This window comes from Fukomys damarensis, unplaced genomic scaffold (genome assembly GCF_012274545.1).
Source record: "Fukomys damarensis isolate Sample0158 unplaced genomic scaffold, DMR_v1.0_HiC HiC_scaffold_25, whole genome shotgun sequence".
NCBI lineage: Eukaryota > Metazoa > Chordata > Mammalia > Rodentia > Bathyergidae > Fukomys > Fukomys damarensis.
In genome coordinates, this window is record NW_022900937.1 from 11,114,883 (window position 1) to 11,133,077 (window position 18,195).

The 18,195-nt window shown below is 43.4% G+C and overlaps 1 protein-coding gene across 2 annotated transcripts in view; it reads left to right on the forward strand.

The window, feature by feature from the left end:
* Aqp9 (aquaporin 9) overlaps nucleotides 1–10,294 on the forward strand; it is a 41,570-nt gene extending 31,276 nt beyond the window's left edge. The window contains exons 3-6 of one of the 2 annotated variants that reach the window (XM_010641261.3): nucleotides 944–1,081; nucleotides 2,430–2,548; nucleotides 6,237–6,454; nucleotides 8,831–10,294. In XM_010641261.3, coding sequence (XP_010639563.1) covers nucleotides 944–1,081; nucleotides 2,430–2,548; nucleotides 6,237–6,454; nucleotides 8,831–9,005 — 650 coding nt within the window. In that variant the 3' untranslated portion in view covers nucleotides 9,006–10,294. The remainder of the gene's footprint in view (nucleotides 1–943; nucleotides 1,082–2,429; nucleotides 2,549–6,236; nucleotides 6,455–8,830) is intronic. The other variant, XM_019210166.2, reaches the window with a different exon arrangement.
* Nucleotides 10,295–18,195: the final 7,901 nt, after the last annotated feature.

The window sequence follows — 18,195 nt, forward strand, 5'->3', positions numbered from 1 at the left end:
CCGCGCCCCTCTCTCTCTCTCTCTCTCTCTCTCTCTCTCTCTCTCTCTCTCTCTCTCTTTTGTACCGGGGATCGAACTCGGGTCCTTGTGTTTATGAGGCAGGCAGTGGAACCACTGAGCCAAATCCACGGCCCCAGAGCACATCTCTTATCTGATCTTGTAAGCAGATGTGAGTCAGGGAGCTATTTCACCAGCTATAGTTTGGGTTGGGTGAGAGGGAAATACGTCGTTCTACAGAGCAACAGAGGAGAATCCACATACACCCTGTGATCGCCTCAAAATAAACGAAGCCTTTACTTCAGGGACAGATTGAGAACATCCGTCCGGGGGCTGTTCTCCTCAAAAGACATCTCCTGTCAGTGCTAGGACTGCTTTTATAGCCTCTGGGCATGGACTCAGGAAGCTCTAGTATTGATCTGAACTCCATCCATATATTGTGAGTATATTGACTTTTAAAAATATATTGATGTTAATAGTTCACACCAATCTATTTGGGGTTATTGCTTTATCAATAGATAAAAGCCCATAAAAATGAGCTATTTGAGCACATGAAGTTTCTTATTACATCCAACTTTCCTTTTCATAAAGGCAATATTCTAAACTATCTAGTGATGTCATAAGGATTATTAGCGCTCCCTCACAAGCACTGTCTCAGCTTCTGTCTGTCTGTCTGTCTGTCTGTCTGTCTGTCTCTCTCTCTCTCTCTCTCTCTGTCTCTGTCTTTTTTGTACTCAGGATCAAACTCGAGTTCCAAGGCAGGCAGCGGAAACACTGAACTAAATCACCAGCCTTCTCTCTTTCCCTCTCTTCTATTTCTCTTCCTTTAGCATTCTCTACCTAGAAGACTGAATACTAGCTGGGTTCTCTCCACATGGTTTTCTTTGTGACATCTCTCCTTCCTGGCTTCCCTCTGATGTCCCCAACCATCTTCTCTTCTCCTCAGGTGGCCACATCAACCCAGCTGTGTCCTTTGCGATGTGTCTCTTTGGGAGGATGGAATGGTCCAAACTGCCGTTCTATGTGGGAGCCCAGTTTTTGGGAGCCTTTGCAGGGTCCGCGGTCCTCTTTGGCATTTACTATGGTGAGTAAGGACCCTGCATCCAAAGGTCTTAGAGAGCTAGGTGTCATTTGAAAGTCAGAATTATTTGGCAGGAAGAGGTGAGATACAGCAAGAACAGGAAATGTTCTATAATTGATGAGAGGAAATTCTAAATCTAAGATAATGAGGCCAACGTTATCATTAGGGAAAATTTATGAAGCCTGTTAATGAAAATGATGACACTGGGAGTGGAGGCAGGACATACGGAAGGGGCCGACCTTTAGGCCCAAGAGCACTAGTGTGAACACACAAAGGAAGCAGTAGGCCCCAGTCTCCTCTGATTCTTCTCAGTTGGCTGAGAAAAAGATACTGCTGGAAGCCAAGTCTGTGACCTGGAAGTATTTCGAGAAGGATTATGGGAAATGTTTTTGGAGGAGGAAACACAGCACAGAAATGGGCTGGGTGGGAGCCTCGACCCTCTTCTACCAAGCAGCCAGTACTTCCACTCCGTAACTGTCTTCTGGGAAAACACAGAACTGGCAACCACAGGCCCAGCCTTTACCTCTGTCTGGATCAGTCTATAGCTGAGTGACTTAAACATCACTTACCTAACTTTCCTCAGAGAATTAAGGTATTGAGCTAGATGACCCTGAAAGCCTTCACACTAGGAGAACTTGGAGTTCACTAAATCATGTGTTAAAGCAGTCCCTTCTATCAAACCCAAGGTGAGCACGATACATTGTGACTGGCAAATCAAAGACCTCAGGAGCTAGAGTTGATGAACCAAGCCTCAGGAAAACGGGTTGTAGAAAAGGGACATCTGCCTCATCGTGTGTCCTAGAGGACTGATGAGGAATTGAAAACCAGACCAGAAATTCAGAGCCAGCTACCATCGCCAGAGAGGCCTGGGGTTGGTACTGGCTGTGTGGGCTGCCATTTTCCTTGTCTAAGGGCTCCAAAGACCATTCCACAGATCTTCACTGTACTGTGACACCTTCAAGTTTAGGGGTGTGTTGTTGAGAGCTATTAAGAGCCCTGTAAGAACTATGAACTCTCCCTGGAATAAGTTCAAGCCTCATGTTGGCCTTAGGTTAGTTTTCAAAATTCCAAGAACTCTGCTCAGAGAAGATTGGACCCACTAACTCAGGATTTGATACACATTTGGAGTGGATCATGAGGATGACCTAGGGCTTTTTTCCCTTGACACACCATCCTGGGATTCCCTGGTCCTCTCTAAGACCTTCGTGCTATGATGTCACAAGAGAGAGACCAATGATATGGATATGCCAGCTCAACCTGAGTGACTGCTGTTGTTTGGCACCAGGCCTGGCACAGACTTCCCCCAACCCTGCCAGGGAGCACTAACATGACAGAGCTCTATCCTCCACAGATGCACTTATGTCCTTTGCTGGTGGAAAATTGCTCACCGTGGGAGAAAATGCAACAGCGCACATTTTTGCAACATACCCAGCTCCTTATCTGTCTCTGGCGAGTGCATTTGCAGATCAAGTAAGTGTAGAGCCAACAAAGACCTAACTTTAGTGAGAAGACATGATGAAAGACAGGAATGTATTAAAGAATTGAAGGCCTATCAGAAAGGAAGGGTTGTGATTCCAAAGTCAGAAATCACTGGATATTACCCACGCTTTCTTGCCCATCTTTTGCCCTTGCAGAAGTTAATGCCACAAGAAGGGTTTTCTGTTTCCTCTTTAATACATACATCTGTTTCACATTGTCTGAGGTCCATAAAAGGGAGGATGACTGGTTTAGGGTCTTACCCTACTCTATCCTGAGAGTCTTAGACTCATTTTCAAATATCCATTCTCAGGGGCAGGCTGCTGAAGGAGAGGAAGAAAAAATGTAGTGAGATCACACAAAAGATGAATGGAGAACACTGACATTTGGTCTAGATAAGGTGTATGTGGGTTTGAGTGGAAAGGGGTGAGTGTGGTAAAACATGATAGCTGCTTTCAAAGATCTGAGGTGATGTGGCAGAAGCACAATGCCTAGTACATAAGAGGTGCTCCAAAATAATCTTTTGTGTTTTTATGGCACTAGGCATTGAATCCAGGTCCTCACATATGCTAAGTGCTCTACTAGTGAGCTTCAAAAAAATGTGTATCCATGAAATGGATGAGTCCATAACTCAATGAAATTATTATTAGTGTTATTTGGTACCGGGGATCAAACTCGGGATCTTGCGCTCGCGAGCAAGGCAGCAGAACCACTTAGCTATACCCCCAGCCTGAATGAAATGATGATGAAACAAAGTTACATTCTGTGAAAGGAAGACTATTCTACAAAACCGGCACGGGCTAAATACAGACCATGTTTTCTCAGGACAGTAATCACTAGAGGTGTTGGAGGCAAGTCTGGGCTCATAGCTGGCTAGAAACAAAAGTTTCTAGAGAAAACTGCAGCCATCTAAAGTAAGAGGTCAGAAGTGTAATGGCTTTCTAAACTTAGGACAGCAACACCGGAAATGTGAGTAATAGAGAAGAATGTTAGTGGGGAGAACTCACCCAAGGCAAAATGGGTTACCTCTCTGGCATCAGTGCCTATTAAGAGAGGGAGGTGGATAAGACTACTCCTTCTAGCTTCTGAGTTCCAGCAGTCTGCTCTACAGCAGGTCTGGAAGGACCAGGACACAGGGACTGTGCAGCCCTCAGTGACTATCAAGACCTAGTACGATAAACTATTCATCTGTCGAGCTGGGAAGGAAGCAGGGATGCCTTGAAGTGGCTTTCAGAGATGGCTTTCTTGATGACCCTATTCAGCTCAGACCAAATTTCTCTTATAAAGAAGAGAGTGGCGTAAAGAGCCGTCGAAGGACCTTTGGAGATTTCTCATGTGAATTTAGGTCATTTCCACTGGAGGCAAGAGAGAAAGGATGCTGGCCTTGTCAAACACTGACTTGCACCACAAAGGACTTGGTCTTTATTCTCTGTCTTGGGACTGACGGCCATTTCCTTGTATTCCCAGGCCACTCAGAATTTTTTCTCCAGGGCAGTCCCCACTAAGCCCTGGAGGCATCCTCCTCCATTCCACAGACCTGTCCCTTCCCCTGCGAAAGTTCACTGCCCCAGAGGCCTCCCTCACATGAGGCCACCCCTCGGAATTATGCACTGTGCTGTAGAGCCCAGCCCCACATCTTACCGCACGCTCACCCTTGCCTGGGTAACTCAGACCTTGAAAGCCCAGTTCAGTCTTCAGAGAAGTGAAGACAACAAACCTGATTCATACCTCACAGCCATGCGTCTCTGAGACAAAGTGGGCAGACAACAAGAAGTAGTGATTGGTCTACCGCTGGCCAGCCCTCTTTCTTTCCCTCTTTACTTCTTCCTCTCTTTTTTGTTGTTGTAATGGAATCTTGTAGAATGTCTCATCCTTTCCCAATTGCTAGACTCAAGATGTTCCACCTAATACTTTGGTCACAGGAAATTGCTCGCCATCTGGTGGGTGGATATCCAGCCTCCCTAGGCCTATCCAAGTCCAACACCCAGGCTTTTTGTCATGCTGTCCTCATCTCAGACTGTGACCAGTTTCTCAAAGGATCATGGTTTTAAAGTCAGTTATTATATATGACAAATGCCAATGATCAGCCTGTCAATGCCCCAGAGAACTGTTTTCCACCATGTCTATATTCCTGGGCCACCTTACCTCAAAATTATCAATTGCTTAGCTTTCAGTCTTATACAAGCATATCTCAAAATTTAGTCAATGATCAATCATTCGTTTAGCCGATAAATGTTTCTCAGGCATCTTTGGAGGCGGGTACCGCTCTGAGCTGTTTCTTCTTCAAGGAGTTCAGGGTCAGGCACCCAGCAAGACAAATGAGCAGTTTTTCTTTTGCAGAGCAATAAGGGCTGTGATGGAAGTAAAATCCAAATGCAGTGGGAACTCAGAGGCAGGTACTTCTGCTGTGCCAGGAGAGCCAAGAAAGGCTTCCCAGAGAACAGTGCTCTGAGAAAAAGTCTCTGAATCCAATTCTTGTAATGTTATTACTACGGAAAGTCAATGAAATGCTGATGAGTTTAAACTCTAAAATCAGCTTCCTGATTTCCGTCTGATTCTTCTGCCTCTGAGCTTCCCAACGCTCAGCAAGGGTCTTAACTTCTTCCACTCAAGAGTTTTCAGCTATAACCTGAGGGTAATAGAATTGACAGCATAGGGTTATCATGAGGCTTAATGAGACACAGCATATGAAGTACCAGAACTGAAGTAGACAGAATGTACCCACCATTAGTTCTTATGAAGCACAGTGAATGTTCAGTACATAATAGCTAGCATTTAGCTATTGGAGTAAAGTACTAGCTTAAAAGGTTTTTTAAAGCATAGGGGAAAACACCAGCTTTGATCCATGGTTTCAGAACAGCTGCGATCATTTTCGTAAAGTCTCATAATTTCTCATTTATGTGTTTTTAAATATAAAACAAGGCACATGCCATTTTTAATTTAATGTCATAAACATTTTATGCTACCACATAGTTTTTAATAGTTATATAATGGCCCATGAAATAGGCATGCCAAACGTAGTTGGCTCTTCCCTTTTCAGTGTTACTTAGGGCTTTCTAATTTTCCCATGATTTAGATTATTTCCATAGTACAATTCACAAATACCCAACAGCATCAAATTATAAGCTTGTGCTTTCCAACATAAGCATATTGCTAAATTGTTGTTGAATGTCCTTCCAGAAGTGCCCCCATATGCGCCGTTCTTCTCGAAAATCCTGAAAGAACTGGCCTTTTCCCCCCTAATATTTGGTATTGTTTGGGTTACTTTAGAACAAATCAGATTTTTCCACTTACTATCCGATCCAGTTTTTCTTTTATACCTCTTGTGCCTACTTCCTTTGCGTGTTAGTATCTAAGGCTGCCTCATGTTGTTTTTCTCACTGAGTGGACACCCTCTCCATCCATCCTTCCAGCTCTGCAGAAGAGCGCGGTAGTCCACATGGAAGAGTCCAGGGCCCTGGGTCCAGACCTGCTGCGCCTTGCTGAGTGATTGACCTTGAGCAGATAACTGACCCGTAAAGAACACTTATATTAGCATCTACTTGGACTGCTGGGAAAAGAGCTGTATGCTCATCGAGTGTATAGACAGTATTGCTGGATTTTTTTTTAAGAAAATGTGAATTTGGAGGTGGGCATGTGGGTAGAATACAGCCTAAGCCTCTTGCACATTTCCTCTCTCCAGGTAATGTCCACCATGTTCCTCCTCATTGTGGTCTTTGCTATTTTTGACTCCAGAAACTTGGGAGTCCCCAAAGGCCTGGAGCCCATTGTTGTTGGCCTGCTGATCATTGTCCTTTCTTCTTCCTTGGCACTGAACAGTGGCTGTGCCATGAACCCAGCCAGAGACCTAAGCCCCAGGCTTTTCACTGCTTTGGCAGGATGGGGATTTGATGTCTTCAGGTAAGTAACAGTGGTAAGGAGAGAAAGAAATGTATGCTGTGCCTCATTAGCAAGGGCTATGCTAGGAATTCCAAGGGAGGAAGAGGGGCATCCTGTAGTCTTTGGACATGCTTACATGGCCAGCAAAGGATATCTTGGGCCTGAGGACCATGATTCATGGCAGAATGCTTAAAATAATCTCATATAGATGGAAGAAGGTTACAAAGGGGAAACACCAGACCATAGAAAATGTGGACTCCCAAATTGAGAATTCTGGGTTTTTCTTCTCCCTGTTCTGTAGGTGATAGGGAGCAGCAAAGGATTTGGGGCAGACATTTGGCATACTTAGAAAGTCAGTTTAGCACAACGAACCTGGCATCACCATACAAGATGGGTTGAAAATGGATAGACGGGCAGATACCCAGGAAGAAAAAGTTTCAGCGGCTGCTACTCCTCAAACAAAAATTTCCCCAAAATTCTGAGGGACAACAGGCCTCTAAAGTGTTCCTAAGGTGTCCTCCCCTTCCGGGCTCTATCAAACGCGTAAGCACCTCAACTCTCCTAGCCTAAACCCAGCTCCAAGGTCTCAGCTACAACCCAGCTATGCATCCTCACCCCTCACCTGCCCTTGAGTAGCAAGAGTGGAGATGACAGGGCCAGTGGCAGCCAGAGGGTCAGACAGGAGAAGAGCCACCACGTGGGGCCAACCCCTGCTCTGCCCTTGGATATTAAAACATTTTCAATCAAAGTTCTTCCCAATATTGCTTGTTAGGCTGTTACTGGTTGAATAGGCGGAGGACCTCCGGAATTACATTAAATTTTATAAATAGTTTACTCAACGTAATGAAGTCCTAAAGATGGTCCCACAAACACATTCCTGGCAGCCCCCAAGCTATGGTGTGAAAATGACCACCATTATATATGCCTGTAAGACAGGGCCGAGCAAGTGACCACATCAGATGTTCTCCCTTTGTGACTTGGGCCCCAGTACAGTGCATGTAGTCATGTGCACTGGCGATATCTTAGCCCTTAGTCTGCTAAATGGCACAGAGAGCCTGTCCTAAAAGGAAATGATGCCACCAGAGTCATCTTCCAGCTCTCCAGGGCCAGTTGAGAGAAGCAGCCAGCCTCCCCGTGCCTCCTCAGAAGACTCACTTCAGGATTTGGGGTCACGGGGAGAGCAGGAGTGCAGCATCCGCTCTGCCATGCAGTAAGGGTGACATCTGGTGGCTGCTCTGCTCAATTGCAGGCTGGTTCATCAAGCCAGTAGGGGATTATGATTGCTCAGAGTTCTAGGGCTCCAGGAGAAAGGGATTCTGCAGATTAAGGACCCAGACCTCGGGGAGGGGGTCCTGGTCCAAAGACCTTTTCTGGAGGAAGTCTCCTGGAGTCTGGGACAGAGCTCTTGGCTTCTGCTGATTTCCTTTATCTTTTCTAATCAAATTTGATAATAAACAGCCACCGGACTGGCCTGTCATTGTCAAGCATGATGACGAAGGGCCATGAATCCTTCCAGAATCAAAGTTATCTCTGTTATTTCCACTTAAGATGTTAGAACCCAGCCAGAACACAGTGACATCCTCACAGATATCAGAGCGCTCCTCCTCTTCCTCGGCCCCTGCATGAGTCTGCGTTTTGGTGTTTATCATTTTCTCTGCTTTTTAAAAATAGTTCTACTGTGACTGTACATATCCTCAAACAATTTAAGACCTTCTGACTGGTCTTTTCTGTGGAGTTATTTGAGTAGATTTCTTCTCTTCAAAAAAAAAATATGGTGATAATTCATAAGGCCACCTGCTTCTCAACGTACCTTTACTAGAACATACTGACCTTGAAGATTTCTGGAGAGAAGTTTAGATCATGGCACGAAGGCCTTATCAAAACATATCTTTGAGCTATGATCTCAAAAAATAAACATTGGTTTAAGTGATATTCAGTATTTCAAATATTTAGTTTTTAATACATTCATTCATTATTTATTTTGATTTCCCTCCAATCAAAAATGCCTAGAGATCTCTTCACAGTGAAGTATCTTCTTTCCATTCAGAAACACCAAGCTTAATTATTTCAGGATCAGAGAAAGGAAATTCCTGAATGGTTGGCCTGAAGGCCTCAATCTTGACTATGGGCTCAGGCACTATATTTTGTAAAATGAAAATAAATTGTACATAATCTCTCATAAACATTAATAGGGCAATGGAGTTGTTACCTAAGTCAGGAATACTGGAAAATCTAGGGTCATGACTGCCATGCCACTGTGGATATCTTTCTATTTAGCTTTTCTGAGTTAAAAGGGCACTGTGTACATACAAAGACTAGCTGGATCAGTGAATACCAAGGCAGAAATCCCAGCAGGAAAGCCAAGATGTGCGTCACTAATGCCTTGTTTGGTTTCAGGGCTGGAAATCACTTCTGGTGGATTCCTGTGGTGGGCCCCTTGGTCGGTGCTGCCATTGGAGGTCTTGTCTATATGCTGCTCATTGAAATCCACCACCCGGACCTCGACCGCAACTTCAAGGCAGAGCAGTCAGGGGACAAACAAGAAAAATATGAACTTAGTGTTATAATGTAGTGATGTGCTCAGCTCTGAACTTGCAGTTGGTTTGGAATTCATTTTGGAAGAGATGGCACCTGTGTGTCTGCATTTTTGTACAACTAGGATGGATGTACAACTAGGATGTACCCAATTTTCTCTGCTAGGTCTGTGGTACATACAGCTGTGAAGGTACCTGAGTGAGGGTTTGGAAAAATGGACCCGTTCTGTATGAGTCACCCCCTCCTCCGAATAGCACTGAGGACCCCCTGAACAGCCTTCTTTCCTGTCCCGATGATGGCATCCTTGATGGGAGTCTTTAACTGGATTGTCTAGCGGCATAACTCACATGAAATAATTCACCAAAAGCCTCTTCTTCGATATCTACAAATATTACATTCTGAGTGTCATCTAAAACCTAATCTGAAAGACAAAACAGTTGTTTCAGTTGACATCCACGAACTAGGGTGCTAAAGGGTTAACTCACTAGTTATATTGTGCTGCTGCTGCTGCTGGCTTTGCATAAATACTAATACTCTCCAAACCTATGGATGTAGCAAGCGGGAGACTACAATAAAAAGCACAGGGGAAGGACACTGTGGCATTTAGAAACCTCAGGAGACAAGATAGATTTGGGAAACCAAATGGAATTTTTTAATGGAAACCATTTATCAGATTAATCTCTTGCTCTTCTGCATTTTAGAGGGCGCCAATTAATTTCCTGGTCTTTAGTATATAATAACCTAAAATACAATTGTAACCTCCATCATGAAAAATACATCATTCTGTCTGTTTCGCTAAAATGTATTTTCCTAATTGCCCACTTGAGGACAGACGTTTGACAAGTGAAGGCAATGGCTGCGTCATCCATTATTTTACACACACCCCAGAAGCCTGAAAACCATCGGAGCCCCGTCTGGCAGATTGTCTAAGGTAGGAAGTTCCTGGAAGGCTACTCATCCCTCACTGGGTTTTACATCTCACAAGACACCTTGGTACATATCATCTAATTTAATCCTAATAATGACTGTTCGAGATAAATTCCACGATGCCCATTTTCCAGGTAAGGAAACAAAATCTCAGGGATATTAAGCAAGTTGTCCGAGATTTCTTGGGAAGTTGAACATTGTCTAATGTCACCCTCCACCTTTCAGAAGACCACTAACAGGCAGCGAATCCCTGCCAGCCCATCCTGGTTGGCCAGGAGAAATGGGATTCACAGCTTCCAGGAGCTGTGCACCCTGTGGACATAATGCTCCTTGATGTTATGATGTAAGAACTTAATATCCTGCTTTGTCTTGCTTTATTCCCTCTTTACTGACACACAAGTGAAAGAAAGAGGTGGCAGCTTGATGATAACTTTAATCTGCTGAAAAACATTCCCAGAAGACCTGCCAAAGCCACTCTTGGTCTTGCTGAGTCTTGATCTTCCTTCCTGGCCAACTCCAAACATGGCACTCAGGAAATTTACTCTTCCTTGGCCTCTTCCCCATGAAGCGCTCTCATTCATGTTCATTCCAACCAGAGCATCTCTGTGAGCCGCAGTCACCCTGAGAATTGCTCTGCAGCAAGAGACACATCTTCAGCCAGACTGTTAAAAGCCAGGCATTCCTAAGAGGCGTTCGATTCCCCACCCAGCTTGTGAGAATAACAGGAAAACAAGAAGCAAATGGGAAATGTCTGTGACAGTGTATGTTCTATAACCAGTGGAGAAACACATATTTGTTCTTGCTCTGAAGTCGCCCGAATTTCCTTAGTTGAAATAAAATTGCTGGATTGTTGTTTTTTTAATGGGGTTTCTCTCTTTTTCATTTGTATAAGTACTAAGACAGCTAAACACATTTATCTCAGAGGTTCTATACCCCATCTTCAAACTGAATGTCCTGGGAAGTGTCTTGAAAACATGAATTCCCCATTGGCCCATGGGAGCTGAGCAAGAGATGAGAATATTGGCTTTGTTAAACTGCATGGTCCCAACACTCGGAAGGCTGAGGCAGGAGGATCGCTCTGAGTTCGAGACCAGCCTGGGCTACATAGTGAGTTCCAGATCAGTCTCAACTACAAAGTGAGACCCTGTCTCAAAAAAACAACAAAACAAACGAGCAAAAAAATGAGTCTAAGATTTCCTTGAAGAGAATGTCGACCATGTACTCACTCACTGGTAATATTCTCAGAGGCTGGGGAGCCCCGTGGATTGGAGCAGTGGTTCTCAACAGGGAAGAGTTTGCTGCTTCCTCCCACTTCTCCTCGAGAGAACACGTGACAATGTTTTGGAGACAACAGCGGAGAAGAGGAGTGGTAACATATCCAGTGGCTGCAGACTAGGGGCGCGACCAAGCATTTCACAGTAGAAGAATAACCCCTCACAACACAGAACTATCTGACCCAAAAGTGGCCCAATAGTGCTGAGGTTCAGAGACTCCGGAGCTGTGCGAAGGTGAGAGAAGTAAGAGGAGACACAGAAATTCTGAGTAGCATTCAAGTTCTGCCAGGAACAAAGATGCTGAACAAGGCAGGCACAGGCTCTCGGGGTGGACTATAACTCTTACAGCAAGGCATAACCCCAAAGTTGAGCTTTCAGGATGGGTTGAAGAACATATGATCCATGCAGGTGCTCATTCAGCCCTGATGACTGATGACCAGGCTTATAAAAATGAAATGTACTGTATCAGAAATATACCCCCAGGATGGCTTTTTTTAGGTGGAAAAAAAGACGCCTTGTTCCAGGTGTTCACATTCAAGTGCTCTCCCATCCCCCAGTTTACAAGTTCATTTGCTTTTATTGGGTTCTTCACCAAGCAAATGTTTATGAGGTTGAATTGTCTGTATAAGAAGTCAGATAGAGCTAACATCCTATTTTTTAAATAGCTTCTTTATAAGTTGAAATTGTAGTGCTTCCTTTCCTTATCTTTGTCAAGTGAAAAATTTCACAGAAGTATTTATCTTAACATCAGAAATAGAATTTCTCTACGATTTCCTAACCACTTGAGTTCTCAGAGCATATGTTAGAGTATAGACTTTTCCAATTGGCAAATCCAGTAGTCAATATTCAGCTTTTAGATAAGGTAAGTAGAGTCTAAAATGTCATACTTAGAATTCCAATCCTTAAGATATAAATTACGTTTTCCATTAAGTTGGTTACACACACACACACACACACACACACACACACACACACAATCTTATTGTAAGATACATCAGTGCAATATCATTATGGGAAAAGAATTAAAACTTCCCATAATAAATAACGGTTTATAAATTTTATTTAGCCATAGAATCTATTCAAATAAAATCTTGTGTGGCATCCATAAGTGAACTGGGGCTGCACATTAAAAGAAAGGGGAGGATCGGGGCTTTATCCTGCTTGTGACATCATCTCCCAGTGTGGCACCCCAGGTGCCTCTGAAGAGGAATTCTGTGAGTGTGTGCACGTGTGTGTGTGTGTGTGTGTGTGTGTTGGGGTTGGCGTGGAGTCTTCACAACACAGTGTCATTCTTTGAAAACCATTGATAAAGACTTGGAGTAAGTTGTTGAGGAACATTTTAATACAAGTTGCAAGGATGGAATCTACCAGCTTTTCAATCTTGTGATAAACAACTGAAAGAAGAAAGGTCTACTTTGGCTCGTGGCTTCAGTCCATAGAGGTACAGTGGCTCATGACAGAAGCGTGACGATACAGCTGGTCATCTCGTGCAGCCAGAGAGCAAAAAGAGAAAAGGAGCAGTAGGGGTCCTAATATCATTTTCAAGGGCATGCCCCCAACTGATCTAACTTCCTTCGACTATGCCGTGCCTACTAATGGTTCCAACACTTCCTAAGAGCACCACACACCAAGCCTTCTGCTTAAAGCCCTTTAGGGAACAATGTAGATTCAAACTACAGCAGTCATGTTAGTTTAATGTCAGAGAGTTTTCCAAAGATTATTTTTTAGTAAATGAATTATTGTGAGAAGAATTACTCAGCCCATCAAATGTCACCCACAAAGAGATGCTGTATATCAGTTTTCAGACTGAGAATTGAAATTATCTGACATAGCACATTTACTAATCACAGCCCATGGAGAAAAGTAATGGCAGTCCTGGCAGGGTCACTGTATGGATTCTCTAAGTTTGCACGAAAATAAGAAAACAGATGATGATGGAGGTGGTGTTGATGATGATAGCTAGATAACCAGCCAGGCCCCAATCTCTTTAGTGCTGCTAAAAATAAGAATCCGAGAGAAAGTGTCTCTTGATTAACAGAAAGAGAGCCCCATATAACTAAACATAAATAAGTAAACTGAATTAGTGGAGAAAATCCATGGAACCTAAGCACATGCCTCCTAAGCACAGCTGACTGTCTCCCCTCCTAGCTACGTTTTGTTGTCCCTGGGCTTTAGGGCCTTTTGCTTCATCCACAAAAAAAGTAATTAGTCAATTAAGATAAAGCTTTGTGACTGTACTACAGACACCGTGGACTATATTCTTTTTTCTCTTTTCTCCTCCATATGATTTTAGGGAAGATTGACACACTTTTGTGTGCTCCAAAAAGTACTGTGGGCCCTGGGCACTGCCTTCCACTCTTCTCTTCTGTGCCCCCGGAGTGTCCTAGAGCCCAGTGACACCTCAGCCACGTCCTTTTCACAGCATCCAACTCCCTGCTGTGGAGTCTCAGGAAACAGTACAGAGCCTGGAGAGTTCGGGAGCTTGAGAATACCGCAGAGCCACAGAGAGTTTCCATGGCCTGGGTCTCCCTTCTCTTCCTCCTCCTTCTCTTCCCTTTCCTCCTCCAGCACTCAGAAAGCAGGAGGCCACAGGAGGCACCAGGGCCTGAACTCACTGAGTCTCAGAGTATATTGTTCCACAGTTTACAAAGCACATTCAGGTCCATTTCCTCACAAGACCAGCCCAGAAAGCACTTATCGCCATTTAGAGAAGAGAAACTGAGGCTGTGAGGTCCTGAAAGAGTTGCACCAACTTGAGAGTGAAGAGTGGGAGTAGCAGGATATAGGCCACAGGTCTGAGAAATCTTGAAAGCTCTTGGAAGGAAAAAAGAAAGAAAAGAAAGCTTAGTGTTACCAGCTCGAACTCAGATTATTTTATGTAACTTGAGATAGAAATCACAAAACAAATGCAGTACATTTGAAGGAGGGTTTTTGGTGCTTATGCCCAAGCACAAGGGAAACCATACTTGGGTCAGGGTTCCTAGTCTGCTCCCCAAGGATGCAAGGGATAAAGCTCACACAGGAAAAAAACTGGGCTCACATGGGCACCCAGTCAGCTGTTGCACATGATCCCAGAATTTCTGCACACATCTCATTAGTTCTTTGCCCTTGACACCAGCGTTTGCGCTTGACAAGGCCAGCTCCTCATTCGCATTGGGTCCCTCTGTGCAAAAGAACCTAGGACTGAGCTGGAGAAATGGTGGAGGTGCATTGTGAGCACCACCAGGTAGGCGATGCATCAGTCAAAGCTGGTGTTCAGTGCGTGTGGGGTTGCTAGAAAGCCTGAGGAAGAGTCGGCAGCCTCTGAGCCTGATCATTGCTGGAAGCGTCTTCTGAAATAGCTCATGCCATAGAAGAGAATCTTGGTGGGAAATTGGGGCTCTTTCTATGCTGTCTCACTCCTGGTTTTCTCAGAACGTAGGGGGTTTCTGGGATGTGGGACTCGGTGCTAAAACCTGGCCGCGCTGGCCACCCTGCTTCCTGAGTTAAGACCCAGACCCATCCCACCACTGGGCCTCCTACCGAACCTTTGGACACATGGTCCTCGGGCAGATACAATGTGCCTTGATTCACCTACCGGAAAGATGGAGTGTCTTCATTTAAATTTCAGCATAAATGGGAATGTTTTTTGTGATACAGTAGTTAAGAAGGTAAGCTACTAATGAGCATTCTGTCAGCTCCATCTTCCAAGTATGTTCTGAGCCTGACCTCTTCAGAGGCTCAGGCCTGGCCTAAACCATTGATATTTCCCCCAAGGTCTTAGAAGAGGCTCTCAACAGGTCTGCTGCTTCCTGCATAAATTCCCATGGGCTGTGATCAACAGAGCTGCCTGTATGATGTTTGGATAAATTTCCAAGTGACTTTCAAAGCCCCACATACTCTGACTCCCACTGTCCCTCTTGTCTGTCCTCCCAGGCCCAGCCACAAAGGGCTCTTTGCCGATCCTCAGACCCACTGAGCAATCTCCTGCCCCATGGCCTCTGCCTTGCTGCTTCTACCACTTAAAATTCCCCACATGTTCTCTGGTCATATGTCACATGTTAGACAAGCCTTCCCAGCAGCACCTCACTCTTACTTCCTTTCCAGCACTTATTTCTCTCCCTAACATACAAATATTACCTATCAAACTCACTGAGTTTTGACCCATTTTCTCCCATGCACATGGAAAAGAAGACCCACACTGGAAAGAATTTTCCCTTCTCACCACGCTGCTCACTGCAAAGCCCAGATATGATGTCATTTTCTCCTTGAATATTTAATATCTATCTCTAAAAGATAAGGATTATTTTTTAAAAACATAACCATAGCACCATTACACATATAATTGCATTACCAGTATTTTCTAAATATCACCAAGTATCTAGTCATGGTGCCCATTTCCAGGGAGACTGCTTTTTCCTACTGCTGTTTAATGAAGTAGATTCTGGAAAGGTTGAAAACAGGGAATGTACTCTGATGTCTATCACTTCTGGACAATATCAACATTTTGCAGTAGTTTGCATTAGTTTTGTGCTTTTATTTAAGAGTCTTTTGTAAGAGCTGAGTGTGGTGGTGCATGCCTGTAATCCCAGCACTCGGGAGGCTGAGGCAGGAGGATCCCTGTGGGTTCCAGACCAGCCTGGGCTACATAGTGCATTCCAGGTCTGTCTCAACTACATAGTGAGACCCTGTCTCAAAAAAACAAAACAAAACAAAGAAGCAGAAAGAGTAAGAAATGAAGCCATACTGGACATGTACTGGCAATTGTTGCAGCTGGGTGGAGAGGGTGTGGGTATCAGTACACTGTTTTCTCACTATTGTCTATTTTTAAATATTTCATAGTAAAGAATTTTAAGGTAATCCCAATGACTTCTGTTGAAGATGAACAAACAAAACTGAGCACTTAGTTCCTGAAAGGTACACAAACTGAGAATAATTAAATTATGGAAAGTAAGAGAGTCTTTTGTAAGATTTGCAAAATCTTTTCCCTTTTATACAAAACAGAAAATGTAGGTGCCTGCTATTATTAAAAGTAGCTATCTTTTTGGAATGGAATTATGTTTAAGCAAGGAATTTGAAATTGTGGGAAGTATCTTCCATGACTATTGTTACATCGAGAAATTCACACACTGTAAAATGCCTTTGTTCTAGAAGTTGAAGTGCATTGTGAAAAGAAATGAAAATATTTAGCACATATTGAGCCCGAAGCAAGACATTGTGGGTGAGAACCTAGGAACAACCCAGACATTCCTAAGCTCCTGTGACATGTAGTGACAGTGGTTGTTTGATATTCGTTCATTCATTCTTACTCAAAGCCTTCAGACTTTGAGAAACAACGTGAATACAAAAGCAGCACCGTACTTGCAGGCCCCGGTATCTGCATAAAGAAAATCACATCCATCAAGATTCAATTTCGATGGCCCGGAACTGGCTGATCTCTGGGGGATATTCTGAGAATAAGATGCTGATAAACAGATGATACAGCCCTATCCAAGAGTCAGCCCTGTGGATCCTGGAGAGCAGAGTCCCAGGCATTGCCCATCTGGAGCTTGTCCTCAGCCAAGGACTGAGGACTAAGCAAGATCATGTGGGAGTCCAAGTGCTCACACGTGAAGACTGTGTGTCTAGTGCTCGCAGGGCCAGAATCACCAAGCTATTTCTCAGTTCTCCACTGGACACCTATGTGGCCCTATAGGGTTTTAAATCTTCAGTCTCTTCATCTATTAAATGGAAATAACACTAGCATGTGCACTCTATGGACTGTTGAAAATGTTTCAGAAAATGCCAGTGAAACCCACACCATGGTTCCTGGAATTTGTTGCCATCTTAATAAACGTCTATGATTATTTCATGTTTTCAAATTCAGCTGTATGTCTTGCTCTGTGGAGGCAAAAGAATTTGAAGCCCACAAAAAAATCTCCGGGAGTATAAGTTTGCTGACACTTAAATAATTTAATTCATATGAACGGCTCAGCTTAGACAGTTCTCATGGACTCAGGTACAAAGGACCTGCACAGGGCTACGCTTGATTCATGAATTGCAGACTGTAGCATTGATAAAGAAATTAACCAAAGTATTTAACTGCCTAAAGGAGCTGCCAAATTAATTTGAAAATCTATTCAAATAAATTGAAAATACTTTAGAGTTTTTAATGCAATGTCAGTAAGGGATTCACCAGGCCCCCATTTGGGGACAGAAATGAAGCTGATTTAAAATTGTATATAGAACGCAAAGTACCTAGAAGACCTAAAACAAACTTGAAAAAGAGGAACAAGCTTGCAAGGTTTATGCACACTAATTTTTAGCTGGTATATATAGCTGTGATGCTCAGGACAGTGTGCTATTAGCATAAGGAGGGACAGATAAGTTAATGGAACATAACTACAGAATCCAGAATTTGATCCACGTCGATGTGGTAATTGATTTTCTTTCTTTCTTTCTTTTTTTCAACAAAGAAACTGCAATCCTATGGATAACTCTGTGTTTTCTTTTTTCTTTTCTTTTTTTTTTTTTTGAGTTTATTGGTACATTTTAGGTATACAGTATAGTTACATTCATTATTGGGATCTTGTACCTTTACATGACAGGTCTTGGTTCTCATTTTTCCCCTTATCCCTGCCCTCCCTTTGCCCCCTCCTCCCCTAACCATTTACAAACATTTTATTTCCATTTTTTCATTTTCTCATATTTTTTTCTTTTCCTTTATTACCTTTCCCCTACCCTTCCCACTTTCCCTACACCTTTAGCCCTTTTCTTCCTATTGCACATTGTCAATTATCTCATTAGGATTAAAGCAGTGTTTTCAACAAATGGTACTGAACAACTAGAAAGAAAGGAAACCTTGACTCCTGCTTCACAGAAACATAATATGCACAAGGTGATTTAACATGGATAATAGACACAAACATGAAAGTTAAAACTATAAAGCCTCTAGAGCAAAATGCGGGAGAATATATTTGCAACCATGGGTTTGGCAAAGATTTTTCTGTGTGTGTGAGAACACAGTATCGTTAAAAAAAAAAAAAGATCAATTGGACTTCTGTAAAG